Source organism: Arachis ipaensis, chromosome B10 (assembly GCF_059453495.1).
Source record: "Arachis ipaensis isolate K30076 ecotype BB chromosome B10, ASM5945349v1, whole genome shotgun sequence".
Lineage (NCBI taxonomy): Eukaryota > Viridiplantae > Streptophyta > Magnoliopsida > Fabales > Fabaceae > Arachis > Arachis ipaensis.
The window spans coordinates 145,274,107-145,288,396 of record NC_142435.1 but is presented as its reverse complement, the minus strand read 5'-3'; the positions used below and the strand labels follow the sequence as shown (position 1 = coordinate 145,288,396).

The 14,290-nt window shown below is 31.4% G+C and overlaps 1 protein-coding gene across 1 annotated transcript; it reads left to right on the top strand.

Annotated features, from left to right (window-relative positions):
* The first annotated feature begins 8,943 nt into the window (after nucleotides 1-8,943).
* LOC107623957 (Ypt/Rab-GAP domain of gyp1p superfamily protein) lies at nucleotides 8,944-12,935 on the top strand. The gene is made up of 9 exons (XM_016326369.3): nucleotides 8,944-9,142; nucleotides 10,106-10,325; nucleotides 10,449-10,650; nucleotides 10,801-10,971; nucleotides 11,052-11,168; nucleotides 11,327-11,524; nucleotides 11,604-11,663; nucleotides 11,747-11,845; nucleotides 12,434-12,935. The coding sequence occupies exons 2-9, from the start codon at nucleotides 10,186-10,188 to the stop codon at nucleotides 12,536-12,538; spliced, it is 1,092 nt and encodes a 363-aa protein (XP_016181855.1). The 5' UTR covers nucleotides 8,944-9,142; nucleotides 10,106-10,185; the 3' UTR covers nucleotides 12,539-12,935.
* Nucleotides 12,936-14,290: the final 1,355 nt, after the last annotated feature.

Sequence of the window (14,290 nt, the reverse complement as noted above, 5' to 3'; positions counted from 1 at the left end):
AAAATTTAAATAAATTTAATATTATTTTATTATTAAATTTGACATAAATAATTAGTATATTGAAAAGTTAATAACATTATATTTAATATGTAAATAAAATTAATTTATCAATCACTAATATAAATTTTTTTTGGAACGTTGATAATTAATTATTAGAAATTAAAATTTTATAAAAAAAAAAGAGGAAATACTACAAGAAATTTATCTAATATATGAAAGAAACAAAATATAATTTAATTAATAACATCGTTAACATTTATGTCATTCAGTTAATTATTTATGTCAAATTTAATTGTGAGACAACATTAATTCTATTTAAAATTTTTTAGAATAGAAATAGAACATAAGAGCATTTAAAATTAAAAACAACTCTAATACAATATATTAAGAAGGATATAGTTTTTTTTTTTTGTTTACTCAAACGGTATCTTTCAACCCGATAGGCGGATTTGAGCTCCATTTAAGGGTTTGTCGCTGGCCAATGTGTAACAACCTCCCTTCACCCCTTCTAGAAACAAAATTAAATTTGAAATTTGAAAATCAGTTAGGAGATGAGCTTAAAATTTTGAATTTATGGATAGGAATCTAGTAATCACCCTCCGTTTCAAATTAAAATTATCCCAACCACCCTATCCCCAAATGTATATAAATAGGGGTGTACCTATAGGTAGAAAATCACTCCTTTCAAACACTAATCCTCTCCCTTCTCTCTCTACAAAAAATATATTCGGTGTGCAAACACAAGAGACAAGCTCAAAGAAGCGTTAGGAAAAGAGTAGGAAATTATGTTTTTCTTACTTTTATGTTGGCATGTAGTATGCTCTAATTTATTTCCTTCCATCCATGCATGGCTGCCATCTTTTATGTGTCTTATGGCATTAATTATCCTTTACTCATCTTTCATCCACATTGATCATGATTATCTATTATATCATTCATGCCCTCTTCATCCATTAATATATATCCCATATTTTTCTATGTGTATTTACATGACTTTTTATACCATCATATTATTATTCCTTTAATGTTGAGAGTACATGCCTTTTTTTTTTATGTCTTGTTCAATGTACCCTATTCTATTGCATGCAACTAAATGACCTCTTACATCATTATGTTATTATTACTCCTTTAATTTAATGTCAAGGATTACTCCTTTAATTTAATGTCAAGGGTACATGCTTTCTTATAATATTTTATTCGAGTATTTAATATACCCCATTCTTACTATGTGCACTTAGATTATATTTTATACATTATATTATTAATATATTCTTAGGGTCAAGAGTACATGTTTCCTTATAATTGTTTTATTCAACTAATTAATATCCCCTACTTTATTACGTGAAATTATATGAACTTTTATACTATCGAATTAATAATATTTCTTTGAGTTAAGAGTACATGCCCTCTTATAACTATTTTATTCAACTATTTAAAATATCCTATTTTTTATAATGTACATTTATATGATATTTTATACATTATATTATTAATATTCCTCTAGGGTCGAGAGTACCTACTTTCTTATAATATCTTATTCAACATGCTCATTTTATCATGGTATATGTCCCTCCTCTTGCATGATCTATTCTTGCATGAATCTCTTCTTGTGTATGCCTAAACAACCCTAATTGTAAATTAAATGAGGGAATGATCCTTCGATAAGGGAAGGTGACCCCAAAGACAAGATATCGAGATGATTCCTCGGTAAGGGAGGGTGATCGATCGAGATGATCCTTCGGTAAGGGAAGGTGATCACCAAGACATTCGAGATAAGAACCTTCGGTAAGAGAATGTGACTCTAATTTTATACCGGTTTGAGCTCAATACCTTCCATGAAAGTTATAAGTTAAGAAAGGATAAAGTATAAATGAAAGTTTGATTTTTATTATGTTTTTTTTAAGATTTATTTATGATTATGTTGATGTTACATAAGATGTTATCCTTCTATTTTTTTTCTATGATCTTTCCTTTTTACCTATATGTTTTATGCTTTACAAGAGGTTCATATTATATGCCATATCGTACGACCTTTTTTAAAATCTCGCACGTGGGCTGGAGATAGATATGGAGGTGTTGCATAGCACTCCTACTGATACTTTAAGTTCTCATCCTTTTTCTTTTCTCATACTGTCTCCAGAGAAACATGGCACAGCGAATAGAGACGACGTAGTGCCCTCGAGGGTAACTTCTGAATATAACCCCTCGAAGCACGCGTGGGTAGTTACGACCACTACTACCGTGCTCCAAACTATCTACTTAGGTTGAGAGTTCGTGGAAAGAAAACCACAGCTGACCGTCGTAACCTTCCTAGATAAGAACGCTTCAGCATTCAAGAAACAGTCATCTGAAGTGATGCATCTCGAATTAAATTCCGAGACAGAGGAAGAGAAATCCAACAACCCTGACCAGGAGGAAGACACCATAGAGGAGGATTCAGAGGAGGAGTTGAACCCTTGCGGAAGTCCAAAGGTGGAATACATATTCTATTCCCCCACTTCAGCACCCCGTCGAGTCTTAGTTCATCCCACACAACGGAATCGGATCTTCACTGCACGAAAAGGTGTCAGAGAAAAACCACTGGTACCTCGATTCATAAATAACTAAACGGTCCTGATCAAGGATAGGATAGGACACAAGTATGGGAGCCTCTTCGACGAAATTAGTTAGGACGTATTAGTTTTTTTTTCTTTTGTTATAATTACCTCTAAGCATTTTATTTTGAACCGTACTCATGAGAAAGTTCTTATTTCATATTTATTATAATCAATTCCATCGTTTTAGTGCTACTCATTTTCCTCTTCACGCGCACTTCCTCCTTCCTTGCATAACGATTAAGTTCATTCTCTTTTTCTATCGAATGTGGCACCTTATTTAAAGACCTTCAAAGATAGGAAAAGGAGGATTTAAAGACCTTCAAAGATAGGAAAAGGAGGAAGTGCCACACTCGATAGAAAAAGAGAATGAACTTAATCGTTATGCAAGGAATGAGGAAGTGCGCATGAAGAGAAAAACGAGTAGCACTAAAACGATGGAATTGAATATAATAAATATGAAATAAGAACTTTCCCATGAGTACGGTTCAAAATAAAATACTTAGAGGTAATTATAACAAAAGAAAAAGAAACTAATACGTCCTAACTAATTTCGTCGAAGAGGCTCCCATACTTGTGTTCTATCCTATCCTTGATCGGGACCCTTCAGTTATTCATGAATCGAGGTACCAGTGGTTTTCCTCCAACACCTTTTTCGCGCAGTAAAGATTCGATTCCGTTGTGTGGGATGAACTAAGACTCGACGGGGTGCCGAAGTGGGGGAATAGGGTACGTATTCCACCTTTGGACTTCCGCAAGGGTTCAACTCCTCCTCTGGATCCTCTTCCATGGTGTCTTCCTCCTGGCCAGGGCTGTTGGATTCCTCTTCCTTCGTATCGGAATCTGATTCGAGATGCATCACTTTAGATAACCGTTTCTTGAATGCTAAAGCGTTCTTATCTAGGAAGGTTACGACGGGCAGCTGCGGTTTTCTTTCCACGAACTCTCGACCTAAGTAGATAGTTTGGAGCACGATAGTAGTGGTCGTAACTACCCACGCGTGCTTCGAGGGGTTATATTCAGAAGTTACCCTCAGGGGCACTACGTCGTCTCTATTCGCTGTGCCATGTTCCTCTGGAGACAGTATGAGAAAAGAAAAGGGATGAGAACTTAAAGTCTCAGTAGGAGTGCTATGCAACACCTCCATATCTATCTCCAGCCCACGTGCCGGATTTTAAAAAATGTCGTACGATATGGCATATAATATGAACATCTTGTAAAACATATAGGTAAAAAGGAAAGATCATAGAAAAAAATAGAAGGATAATATCTTATGTAACATCAACATAATCATAAATAAATCTTAAAAAAACATAATAAAAATCAAACTTTCATTTATACTTTCTCCTTTTTTAACTTATAACTTTCATGAAAGGTATTGAGCTCAAACCGGTATAAAATGAAAGTCTTCTTCCCTTACCGAAGGTTCTTATCTCGAATGTCTTGGCGATCACCTTCCCTTACCGAATGATCATCTCGATCGATCACCCTCCCTTACCGAGGAATCATCTCGATATCTTGTCTTTGAGGGTCACCTTCCTTTACCGAAAGAACATTCCCTCAATTTAATTTACAATTAGGGTTGTTTAGGCATATACAAGAAGAGATTCATGCAAGAATAGATCATGCAAGAGGAGGGACATATACCATGATAAAATGAGCATGTTGAATAAGATATTATAAGAAAGTAGGTACTCTCGGCCTAGAGGGATATTAATAATATAATGTATAAAATATCATATAAATGTACATTATAAAAAATAGGATATTTTAAATAGTTGAATAAAATAGTTATAAGAGGGCATTTACTCTTAACTCAAAGAAATATTATTAATCCAATGATATAAAAGTTCATATAATTCAACGTAATAAAATAGTGGATATTAATTAGTTGAATAAAACAATTATAAGGAAACATGTACTCTTGACCTAAGAATATATTAATAATATAATGTATAAAATATAATCTAAGTGCATATAGTAAGAATGTGATATATTAAATACTCGAATAAAATATTATAAGAAAGCATGTACTCTTGACCTTAAATTAAAGGAGTAATAATAACATAATGATGTAAGAGGTCATTTAGTTGCATGCAATAGAATAGGGTACATTGAACAAGACATAAAAAAAAGGCATGTACTCTCAACATTAAAGGAATAATAATATGATGGTATAAAAGCCATGTAAATGCATATAGAAAAATATGGGATATATATTAATGGATGAAGAGGGCATGAATGATATAATAGATAATCATGATCAATGTGGATGAAAGATGAGTAAAGGATAATTAATGTCATAAGACACATGAAAGATGGTAGCCATGCATGGATGGAAGGAAATAAAATAGAGCATACTACATGCCAACATAAAAGTAAGAAAAGTATAATTTCCTACTTGAGTAAAATATCATTTTTGTCCCCAACGTTTGGGGTAAATCTTATTTGTATCCTTAACGTTTAAATCGTCCTATTTGTATCCTTAACGTTTATAAAAGTGATTCAATGTTATCATACTATTAATTATACTAACAAATCAGATTATATTTTTCAATTATTCTCACTTGGATGTATTCATTCTCAATTAGGTCTCACTTGGATGTGTTCGATTTTAATATTATACCCACTATTTGTGTTTAGATTCAATTATGTCCTTAGAAAAGTGAATTATGTAAATGTTGTAGGAATTAGTTTCAACATTTGATGAGCTATTTTTCGGAGTAGATCATCGATTCTATCCCAGACATTTGTATTCTAACTTCAAGAAGAGATTTTTAAAACTCAAACTAAAGCGCTCATGATGTGTAATTGACGGTAGGATAACATTGAATCACTTTTACAAACGTTAGGGATACAAATAGGACGATTTAAACGTTATGGACACAAATAGAATTTACCCCAAACGTTGGAGACAAAAACGATACTTTACTCTTCCCTACTCTTTTCCTAACGCTTCTTTGAGCTTGCCTCTTGTGTTAGCACACTGAATATATTTTTTGTAGAGAGAAGGGAGGGAATTAGTGTTTGAGAGGAGTGATTTTCTACCTATATGTGCACCCCTATTTATATACATTTGGGGATAGAGTGGTTGGGATAATTTTAATTTCTAACGGAGGGTGGTTACTAGATTCCTATCCATAAGTTCAAAATTCTAAGCCCATCTCCTAACTGATTTTCAAATTTCGAATTTAATTTTGTTTCTAGAAGGGGTGAAGGGAGGTTGTTACACAATAAGTTGCTGCATGTACAAGGCGAGATTTGAACTCTTGACACTTACTTAAGCGGACGAGTGAACTGACCACTCGACCAATCCAAGTTGATTAGAAGCATATAGTTTACCTCTCAACTGCTTGATCCAAATTTAAAAAATTAAAATAGTACTTCCTTTTTTTTGGGTAAAGTAAAGGGTCCAAGCCCAAAAGAGAATCAAAATACAAAAATAAGAATGTAGTTCTAAATTATGAGACAATTAAAATTTGGCGCAGATAAAACATTTGTAGGTCTATTATTAAACTACATTAGAGTTCAAATCCCAAAAGAGGAACAATAAAACTTTTTCTAAAGTGTGTAGTGTAAGACCTAAAAAGAAAAAGAAAAAGAAAAACTCTAAATTACCAGTTTATTCTATTAAAATGGAAAACATCCATCATGAATTAAGTTACCAATTTATTCTACAACATAAGAGTAATCAATAGTGGCGGAGCTTAGTTCAGACAAGGGGGCTATGGTCCCCCCAAACTTTTTATAAAAAACTTAGTAGTATTTTTTTAAAAGATAAAAAAAGTTCAATTGACTTAAATACTTTACTATGACTTAAAATATCTAATAAGTTCAATAAACAACACTCTTTCTATCTTTAAGTTCAAATATAAAAAATTAGATATTTTTTATTTATTTAATTTAATATTATTTTATATTTTACTATTTATTTAATTTAATTTTTTATATGATAAAAAATAATAGAATATTTAATAAGTATTAATATTATTGTATTTGTATAAATTGATAAAAAAAATTCAATAATTATAAATTTTAATATTTATCCTTCTAACTTCTTTACATATTTTACAGGATATATATTTAAATTTTTATATAAAGTAATAATGAAAATCAAAGAATTGATACATTTTTTAAGAGGAAGGCTAATATTTAAGAAGAAGAACATATAACTTTTACAATATCAACACCTGTAGATAGTTCTTCTACTTTAATGAATAACGAAAAAAGTGAGATATAACGAAAAAAGTGAGATATAACCTTCAAAAGTTCAAAAAGTTACATCTGATGACTTTAACCTTAACTTTTTAGAACGAGATCTTGAAAAACGGCTTTAAATTTGGCAATATCACCCAAATCAGAGAGATGAGATTAGACGAGCTTATCTTAAATGGAGTCTATGTCAAAAACATGTTGACAATTATTTTTTATCTGACCCCCCAAAATTTTGTTTCAAGTTCCGCCACTGGTAATGAAGATATATATATATATATATATAGTAAAAGACACACTAATACAAGCTATTATTTTGTTTTCCCTCTGTTTTAGTTCTTCTCTGCTTATTCCTCTACAAATCTTATATAAAATATAAAATTTACAAAAAAAAAATTATGTGAATCCCAAGAGTAAAATTTGATCTAGCATATACTTTAAGGAACGGGTTGAAGACTTGAGGGAAGCATTTCATTATGTAGGTGGATTTGGGTATCTACGACTTTAAGAATGGATAACATATAGCTTACTTTAACTTGTTTTAAATTTAATCATAAAATATTTACTAAAAAAAAAAAAATACAAATGACACTTCAATTATAATAACTTGCTGAAAAAAAAATCAACTTTTTAAACAGTCAACTTCAAATTTAATAAAGGCTTTTGACATATATTAATTTTTCCAGTACCATAAACATCTCTATTTCATTGATATGCAAAAGAAAAGCTATTAAAAAAAAAAATTAGATTTTTTTATTTAATCATTTATTCAATATTCTCACCTTTTTAAATGCATATTTGATTTTAGATTTTTAAAAGAAGGAAAAATGAGCTGCTTGCACGACGTGTAAGTAACTGCATATAATAAATCAAAACAAATAAATTTTCCAACTGGAAGATGATTAGATGAAAGAAAGTTAAGAAACTACTTACCAGCTTAGTATTTGGGTAAACTAAAATTAGTTTTTTTTTATTTAAATAAAATAAATTCATTATTTACTTAAATAAATCAATTTATAATTTTTTAAATTATTTAGTTATAATTTTGTTGACACAAAAAAAATTATATTTATACTGTCACTGGCTCACTGCTAGTAAAAACAAAAAAAAAATTGCAGATCAATTTATTTGAATAAATAATTAATTTATTTTATTTAAATAAAAAATATTAATACACTCAGTCCAATAAATAGAGCAACTTTTTTAATTAAAAAAAGTTCATATCATTTAAACATTTAGTGATTTTTAATTAGTAATATTGTTAGTTGTCAGTATTATGTTATCACTAACTTCTACTCTCCCAGAATTTTTTTTGCGCGTTTAGAAGCCTGCAATGCATATTATAAAATAAATAATAAAAGTAAGAATAATATTTTAGGAAGAGTTTCAAGTGTATCCAGAACCAGTATCCCAGTTATTTTAATCGTTGATCTGAATTATAAAAAATATATATAATATATATTAATTAAAATTAATGGTTAAAACAACTGGAATGCCGGTATTCCTAATACACTTAAAATTTTTTCAATATTTTAAATTAGTATCTAACGATATAATAGTTTTTACTAAAATGATTTAATTAATTAGTATTTGATTTTTTGTAATATTAGTAAAATTAAAACATACTTTATAAATATTAAAAACCAATACAAGAATGTTAACAAAAAATTCTTACAATTTTTATATCAAAAATCGTTTATTATTTACGTAAAATATTTAGTAAAAATTTGCATACAATTATATTTATATAAAATTTATATTTAAAATTATTAAATAATTTAATAAATTTATTAAATTATTATTTAATAAATTTTAATTATAAATTTAACGTGAAAATAAATGCTCGAACATTTAGGAATAAAAAGAGTGAATATCCATTCATTTTTTGACAATTATTTTAAAAGGATAACGAGATCTTCAAAAAAAAAATACCCAATTTAATCTTTGATTTTTTTTAAATTGATTAGTTCCTGTGTTAAAAAAATAATATTATTTTTTTTATACAGGTCTAATTGAATTGAATTAAATATCTTTTTATTAAGTATTTTATTATCTTTTGAGATAATTGTGAAGGATTATTTTAGATTTTTTCGTAATAAAAATGCAAATGAATATTGAAAAGAATGAAAGCTGTACTAACAGTGTTTTATTTATTTATTTATAAAGGGACACTGAGAAATGATGATAGAGTCAGTTGATCGAAACCAACGCACACAACCATTTCCTATTTCTGAAAGTTGTTGCTTTTCATCTTCTTTTTTTTTTATTTCTCTCTTTCACATTTCCCTTTTCTCTGCAAAACTTCAATCTTTCCAGTAATTCGAAGCATTATAACGGTTTGTTCTTCTTCTTCTTTTCGAATCTTTTATTTGTATTGATTCTGTGTATTATTTATTCACAATGCTTTAGGATTTGGGTGCCTCATTTGTCTTCTCGTTTTCGTGCCCTAGCTTTGATGGTTTTTCTCATTGGAGTGAATTACCGCAGAATTTTTGTTCTTTTCTGCCTGATTTAAAGCAATTAGCTTTCTGACTTGGTGTAGAATAAATGTAATTGTGTGGTGAATGAAATCGTTTGAGCTAAAAGTCTGAACAAATGTAATTGTTAGTTTCCCTAATTTTAGTGCTTTTAGTGCTTCTGTTTGAAGTTGAATTGGAAAACTGAAGTTTATACCATGAGAGGAAATTAAAAGTCTCCGGGAACACATCATGTTACTCAATTTGGAAATTGGGAGATTAATTCCTATGCTTATAATTGAATGAAGAATGAATGATAAAATAAATAAAGGAAAAAGAAAAGAAAAGAAAAGAAATTTTCAGTTCAATCATATTGTTTTTGTTGTTTTTTAGCTACATTTTCTTTCTTGTTAGGTATTAGTTTTTAGACGTACAGCTCCAATGGTTGCTATCTTTCTAATGTGGGAACTTAGCAAACTGTAATGTTTTCTTGACATGAAAAAAAAAGGTAAATTATAATATTGTATGCTACTAAGTACTATTAGAGATACTATTGGAATAGCTAGCTAATTAGGGTGTATCTAACTTGTTTTGGTACCTTCTCATTATCATTGGCAAATTCCAAGTCTGCTTTTCGCTCATTTACTCGCAATTTTTTTTCCTTTAATCTGTTACCATGAATTTCAAAGCTTAGGTTTATTCTGATTATTCCATATGTGAAGTTTAAGTTATGTACTTTAAAAGAAAATACAGGAAAATGGATTTGCGGGCAAGTTGATTATTTTGTCTGTCAATATATTTGGTGAAAAAAAATGGCATAATGTTTTTCGCCTTTATTTTCAGGTTTTCTTTGTCACAATGTTTAGTTAAGCGAGTGATATCGTTTTACTTTTCATTTGAGAGAGCACATTTCTCGTTTTTTAATGGAAAAGAAAAGATTAGATGACCATGAGGCAGCAACAATTTCTTCGCCCAGGTCATTGGATAGATTCGGGTTTCTTGTAAGGCCAGATGCGAGTACTTCTGATGGTTTAGTGAAGAGTAGATCAGCTCAATTTGAAAGGTAGCTTGTTTTTCTCCCATAAGCCTTTTTACTTATGTTCTTTCTTTTTGGTTTTAATGTAAGCATGAATCAGCATCAACATGGCTAAGGATTTTGCCTTTACTGTCATTTATCTTTCATCAGAATTAGGGAGGACAGAAGAGTTAGAAAATGGAGGAAGATGATTGGGGTTGGTGGAAGCGACTGGAAACATTATCTTAGGAAAAAGCCTCATGTTGTTAAAAGGCGTATAAGAAAAGGAATTCCTGATTGCTTAAGGGGCCTTGTTTGGCAGTTGATATCTGGAAGTAGAGACCTGTTACTGATGAATCCTGGAGTTTATGAGGTAATCGAGTTAATTTATTCAATGAAAAGTTGTTGTACTGTATTGTGCAGTACCATCTCTGCTTGTCAAAATGTTGTCTTGTTAGATTTCTCTATTAATCCAATTAATATGAATTGAAGTCATGTTAACATGACAGTATGCTTGTTGCAGCAACTAGTCATATATGAGACATCCGCCTCAGAACTGGATATAATTCGAGACATTTCTCGGACCTTCCCCTCACATGTATTCTTCCAACAAAGGCATGGACCTGGGCAACGTTCACTTTACAATGTTCTAAAAGCTTATTCTGTCTTTGACAGAGATGTAGGATATGTTCAGGTATTAAATATTAACCCATTGCTCATTTTCTGCTTGTTCCAAAATTAAATTCATAATATTGATCATCTTAAAAAATCCAGGGGATGGGGTTTTTAGCAGGTCTTTTACTTCTCTATATGAGCGAGGAGGATGCGTTTTGGTTGTTGGTGGCATTGCTGAAAGGAGCTGTTCATGCCCCAATGGAGGGGTTGTATCTGGTACATATTTTGTTCTGAATGTGTGTCTTGCTCACAGTCTTTATGAAGTTTTCTATAAGCCATAAGGAAAGTACTAGATGTATATTTACGTGGTTGTTACCATGAACTCTTTGACAAGATGTCTCTAATCAACATGGCTGCTGTTATTTTAAATGCAGACAGGATTGCCTCTGGTACAACAATACCTTTTCCAGTTTGAACACTTGGTCCAAGAGCATCTACCGAAGTTGGGTGAACATTTTGCCCAAGAAATGATAAATCCTAGCATGTATGCTAGCCAGTGGTTCATAACCGTATTTTCATATTCTTTTCCATTTCATTTGGCTCTTCGAATTTGGGATGTTTTTCTCTTTGAGGTATGCAGCGCTTGCCTTTACAAAAACTATTTATTGATGGGAAAAATGATCTACACTGACGGAAATCTCATCCATCCAGGGTGTTAAAATTGTTTTCAAAGTTGGGTTGGCCCTATTAAAGTACTGCCATGACGACTTGGTGAGTGTCACACGACCTTGTGATTTGTGTTTTTATGAATCAAAGCAAATTTTAGCTCATAGTTCAGTTAATCCGTTTGTCAGGTTAAATTGCCTTTTGAGAAACTGATACATGCCTTGAAGAACTTCCCTCAGGATGCAATGAATCCAGATATATTATTGCCTCTGGCTTATTCAATAAAGGTTCTCATTCCTTCTTTGCATTTTGGTTTGTTCACTTTTCCTGCTGTTCTGACTCAAATATGCATGTTTTCTTTCATTATCTTGGACTTATAGCAGGAGATAATCAATTCCTTCACTTGTCAACTTCTACATGCATTTGTCAAAGTTACTTTAAAATTGCACATTACACTGTTTATTTCTGTTAAATTTCTTATATACTGGTTTTACTTCTCACATCAAAATCATAATACTGATACAAGCTCAAAAGTCGGTCTTGTTCCAAAATAACAAACTAGGTTCAATGTATACGTCAAAATTATTGTCTCCACATAGTTCTTGAAACATTCCAAGCACAGAAGATTTTACCATATGAAACCTAGTTTTTCTTGACTATCATTTTCGTGATGTTCCTTAGTTCAGAATTGGGAAAATGTTTGTCAATGTCTAAAATGCAGCGTAAAGATACTAAGATAGAGTTTGCTTTGAATACATTCTTAATTTGGCAGTTTCCATGTCGACCTAGTAATATATCGAGAAATTTCAGTATCTTGATTGACACCATGATGCATAATGTTTTGACTTCAAGCTTCTTTCCTTTTTTTCAATCAGATATCGAGGCGTTTAGAGGAACTGAGACAAGAGTATGAGAAGAAGAATGGAAAGATTACTCAATCCCGAGAACTTACAGAAGAGCAAACGGTTCAACGCCTATAGAGCAACTGATGCGAGAATATAAGTGGAAGGGATAGAATTGAACTGAAAATTATTTGGAAGGTAATACTGCCCATGAGGTTTCCCTTGCATTCTGGGAACTAAGAGAATGATAAGAATCATTCTATATTGTAACCGTATGTTACATACTATGTACATATATATATGTATCAGATGTTTATCATTTTTCAGTGTTCAGTGTTAGTGTTATGGAGCTTCGAATATGGAAGCCTATTGTCTATCTTTTCACTGATATGAATCGCTTTCCTAGTTTTGTTTCAGATCTGCAAAGTTGAAATTGTAATAGTAGTTGTGTCTCGTTGTAAAAGGAGATGGATTCTGATGTTGATAGTGTGAAGTTGGAATTTAATATTTATGAAATTCTTTTCTTTTTTTTTCATGATGTCTGTCAAAATGGTAACATACAAATTTGTCATGCAATGTTTGATGTGCTATAAAAATGCTTTCTGGAGCACATTAATGTATGCTCAATATATAATTATGATCAAACATTAACATTAAAAAAGTTAGGGTACCGTTGCAGTTTCAAAAATTATGTAATTTAGATCTTAGTTATGGGAGGAAGGTAAGAGAAGGAAGAACAAGAACAATAACAATAATAAGGGCAAAACACTAAGATAAGCCAAGGAGAAGCAAAATTTACGTAGATCAGCCAAATAGAAAACTGATTCAGGAATCTACCATTGCACAAAATCATGTAGTTCGAATCAGGTGATTTCGAACTAGGTTTGAATGTAATTCGAAACAAGGTGGTTCAAATTACTTGAGCACGTAAACATTGCATAATTCGAATTGCATGGATTCGAATTACAATTACACAAATCGAACCAAGCTTATTCGAATTAGCTTGTGAGACGAAAAAGTGAATAATTCGAACCTAGCTGATTCGAATTATTCTTGTTTGGCCACTAGTAGTAATTCGAATTGACCTGTTTCGAATTACACTAGATTTGGCTATAAAAGGAGTTCGAATTCACCCCATTCGAACCACTTTTTCACTCTCAGACCCCACCAAATTCCAGAGAAAACGACCCAGATTCGCTCCGACAAAGGCTCAAGCAGGATATTTAGCTGATGGGGGACGATCCAGGTAGACTATATCGGTTGAATGGAGTGGCTCATATTGTCGGAGTCGTCAACGACGAGGTTAGTAGTTAATTTTTTTTGCTAGTGGTTCATTTTTGTGGTTCTGCATGTGGTTTTTGTTGGCAGTATTGCATGTGGTTTATTGAAGTGGTTTTATTGGCGGTTTTGTTGGTAGTTTATATTAGTGGTTTACGTTAGTGGTTTTGTGTATGGTATTGTTAGTGATTTTTGTTTAGTGGATTTGCATGTGAGATTGTTAGTGGCTTTGGATGTGGTTTATGTCAGTGGTTTACGTTAGCGATTTTTGTTAGTGGTTTTTGTTAGTGGTATTGCGTGCGGTTGATTTTAGTGGTTTTGTATGCAGTGTTGTTGATGGTATATGTTAGCGGTCTATGTTGGTGGTCTTGGAAGTGGTTTATTTAGTGGTTTTGTATGCGGTTTATGTTAGTGGTTTCGCATGCGATTTTTGTAAGTGGATTTGCACATTGTTTATGTATGCGGTTTATGTTAGCGGTTTATGCATGCGATTTTGCTAGTGGTTTATTATATTGCCTTTGTATGTGGTTTTTGATAGTGGTTTTCATAAGTGGTTTATGTTGTTAGTTGTTTTTGTTAGTGGTTTTGTAAGTGGTTCTAATTATGCGGTAC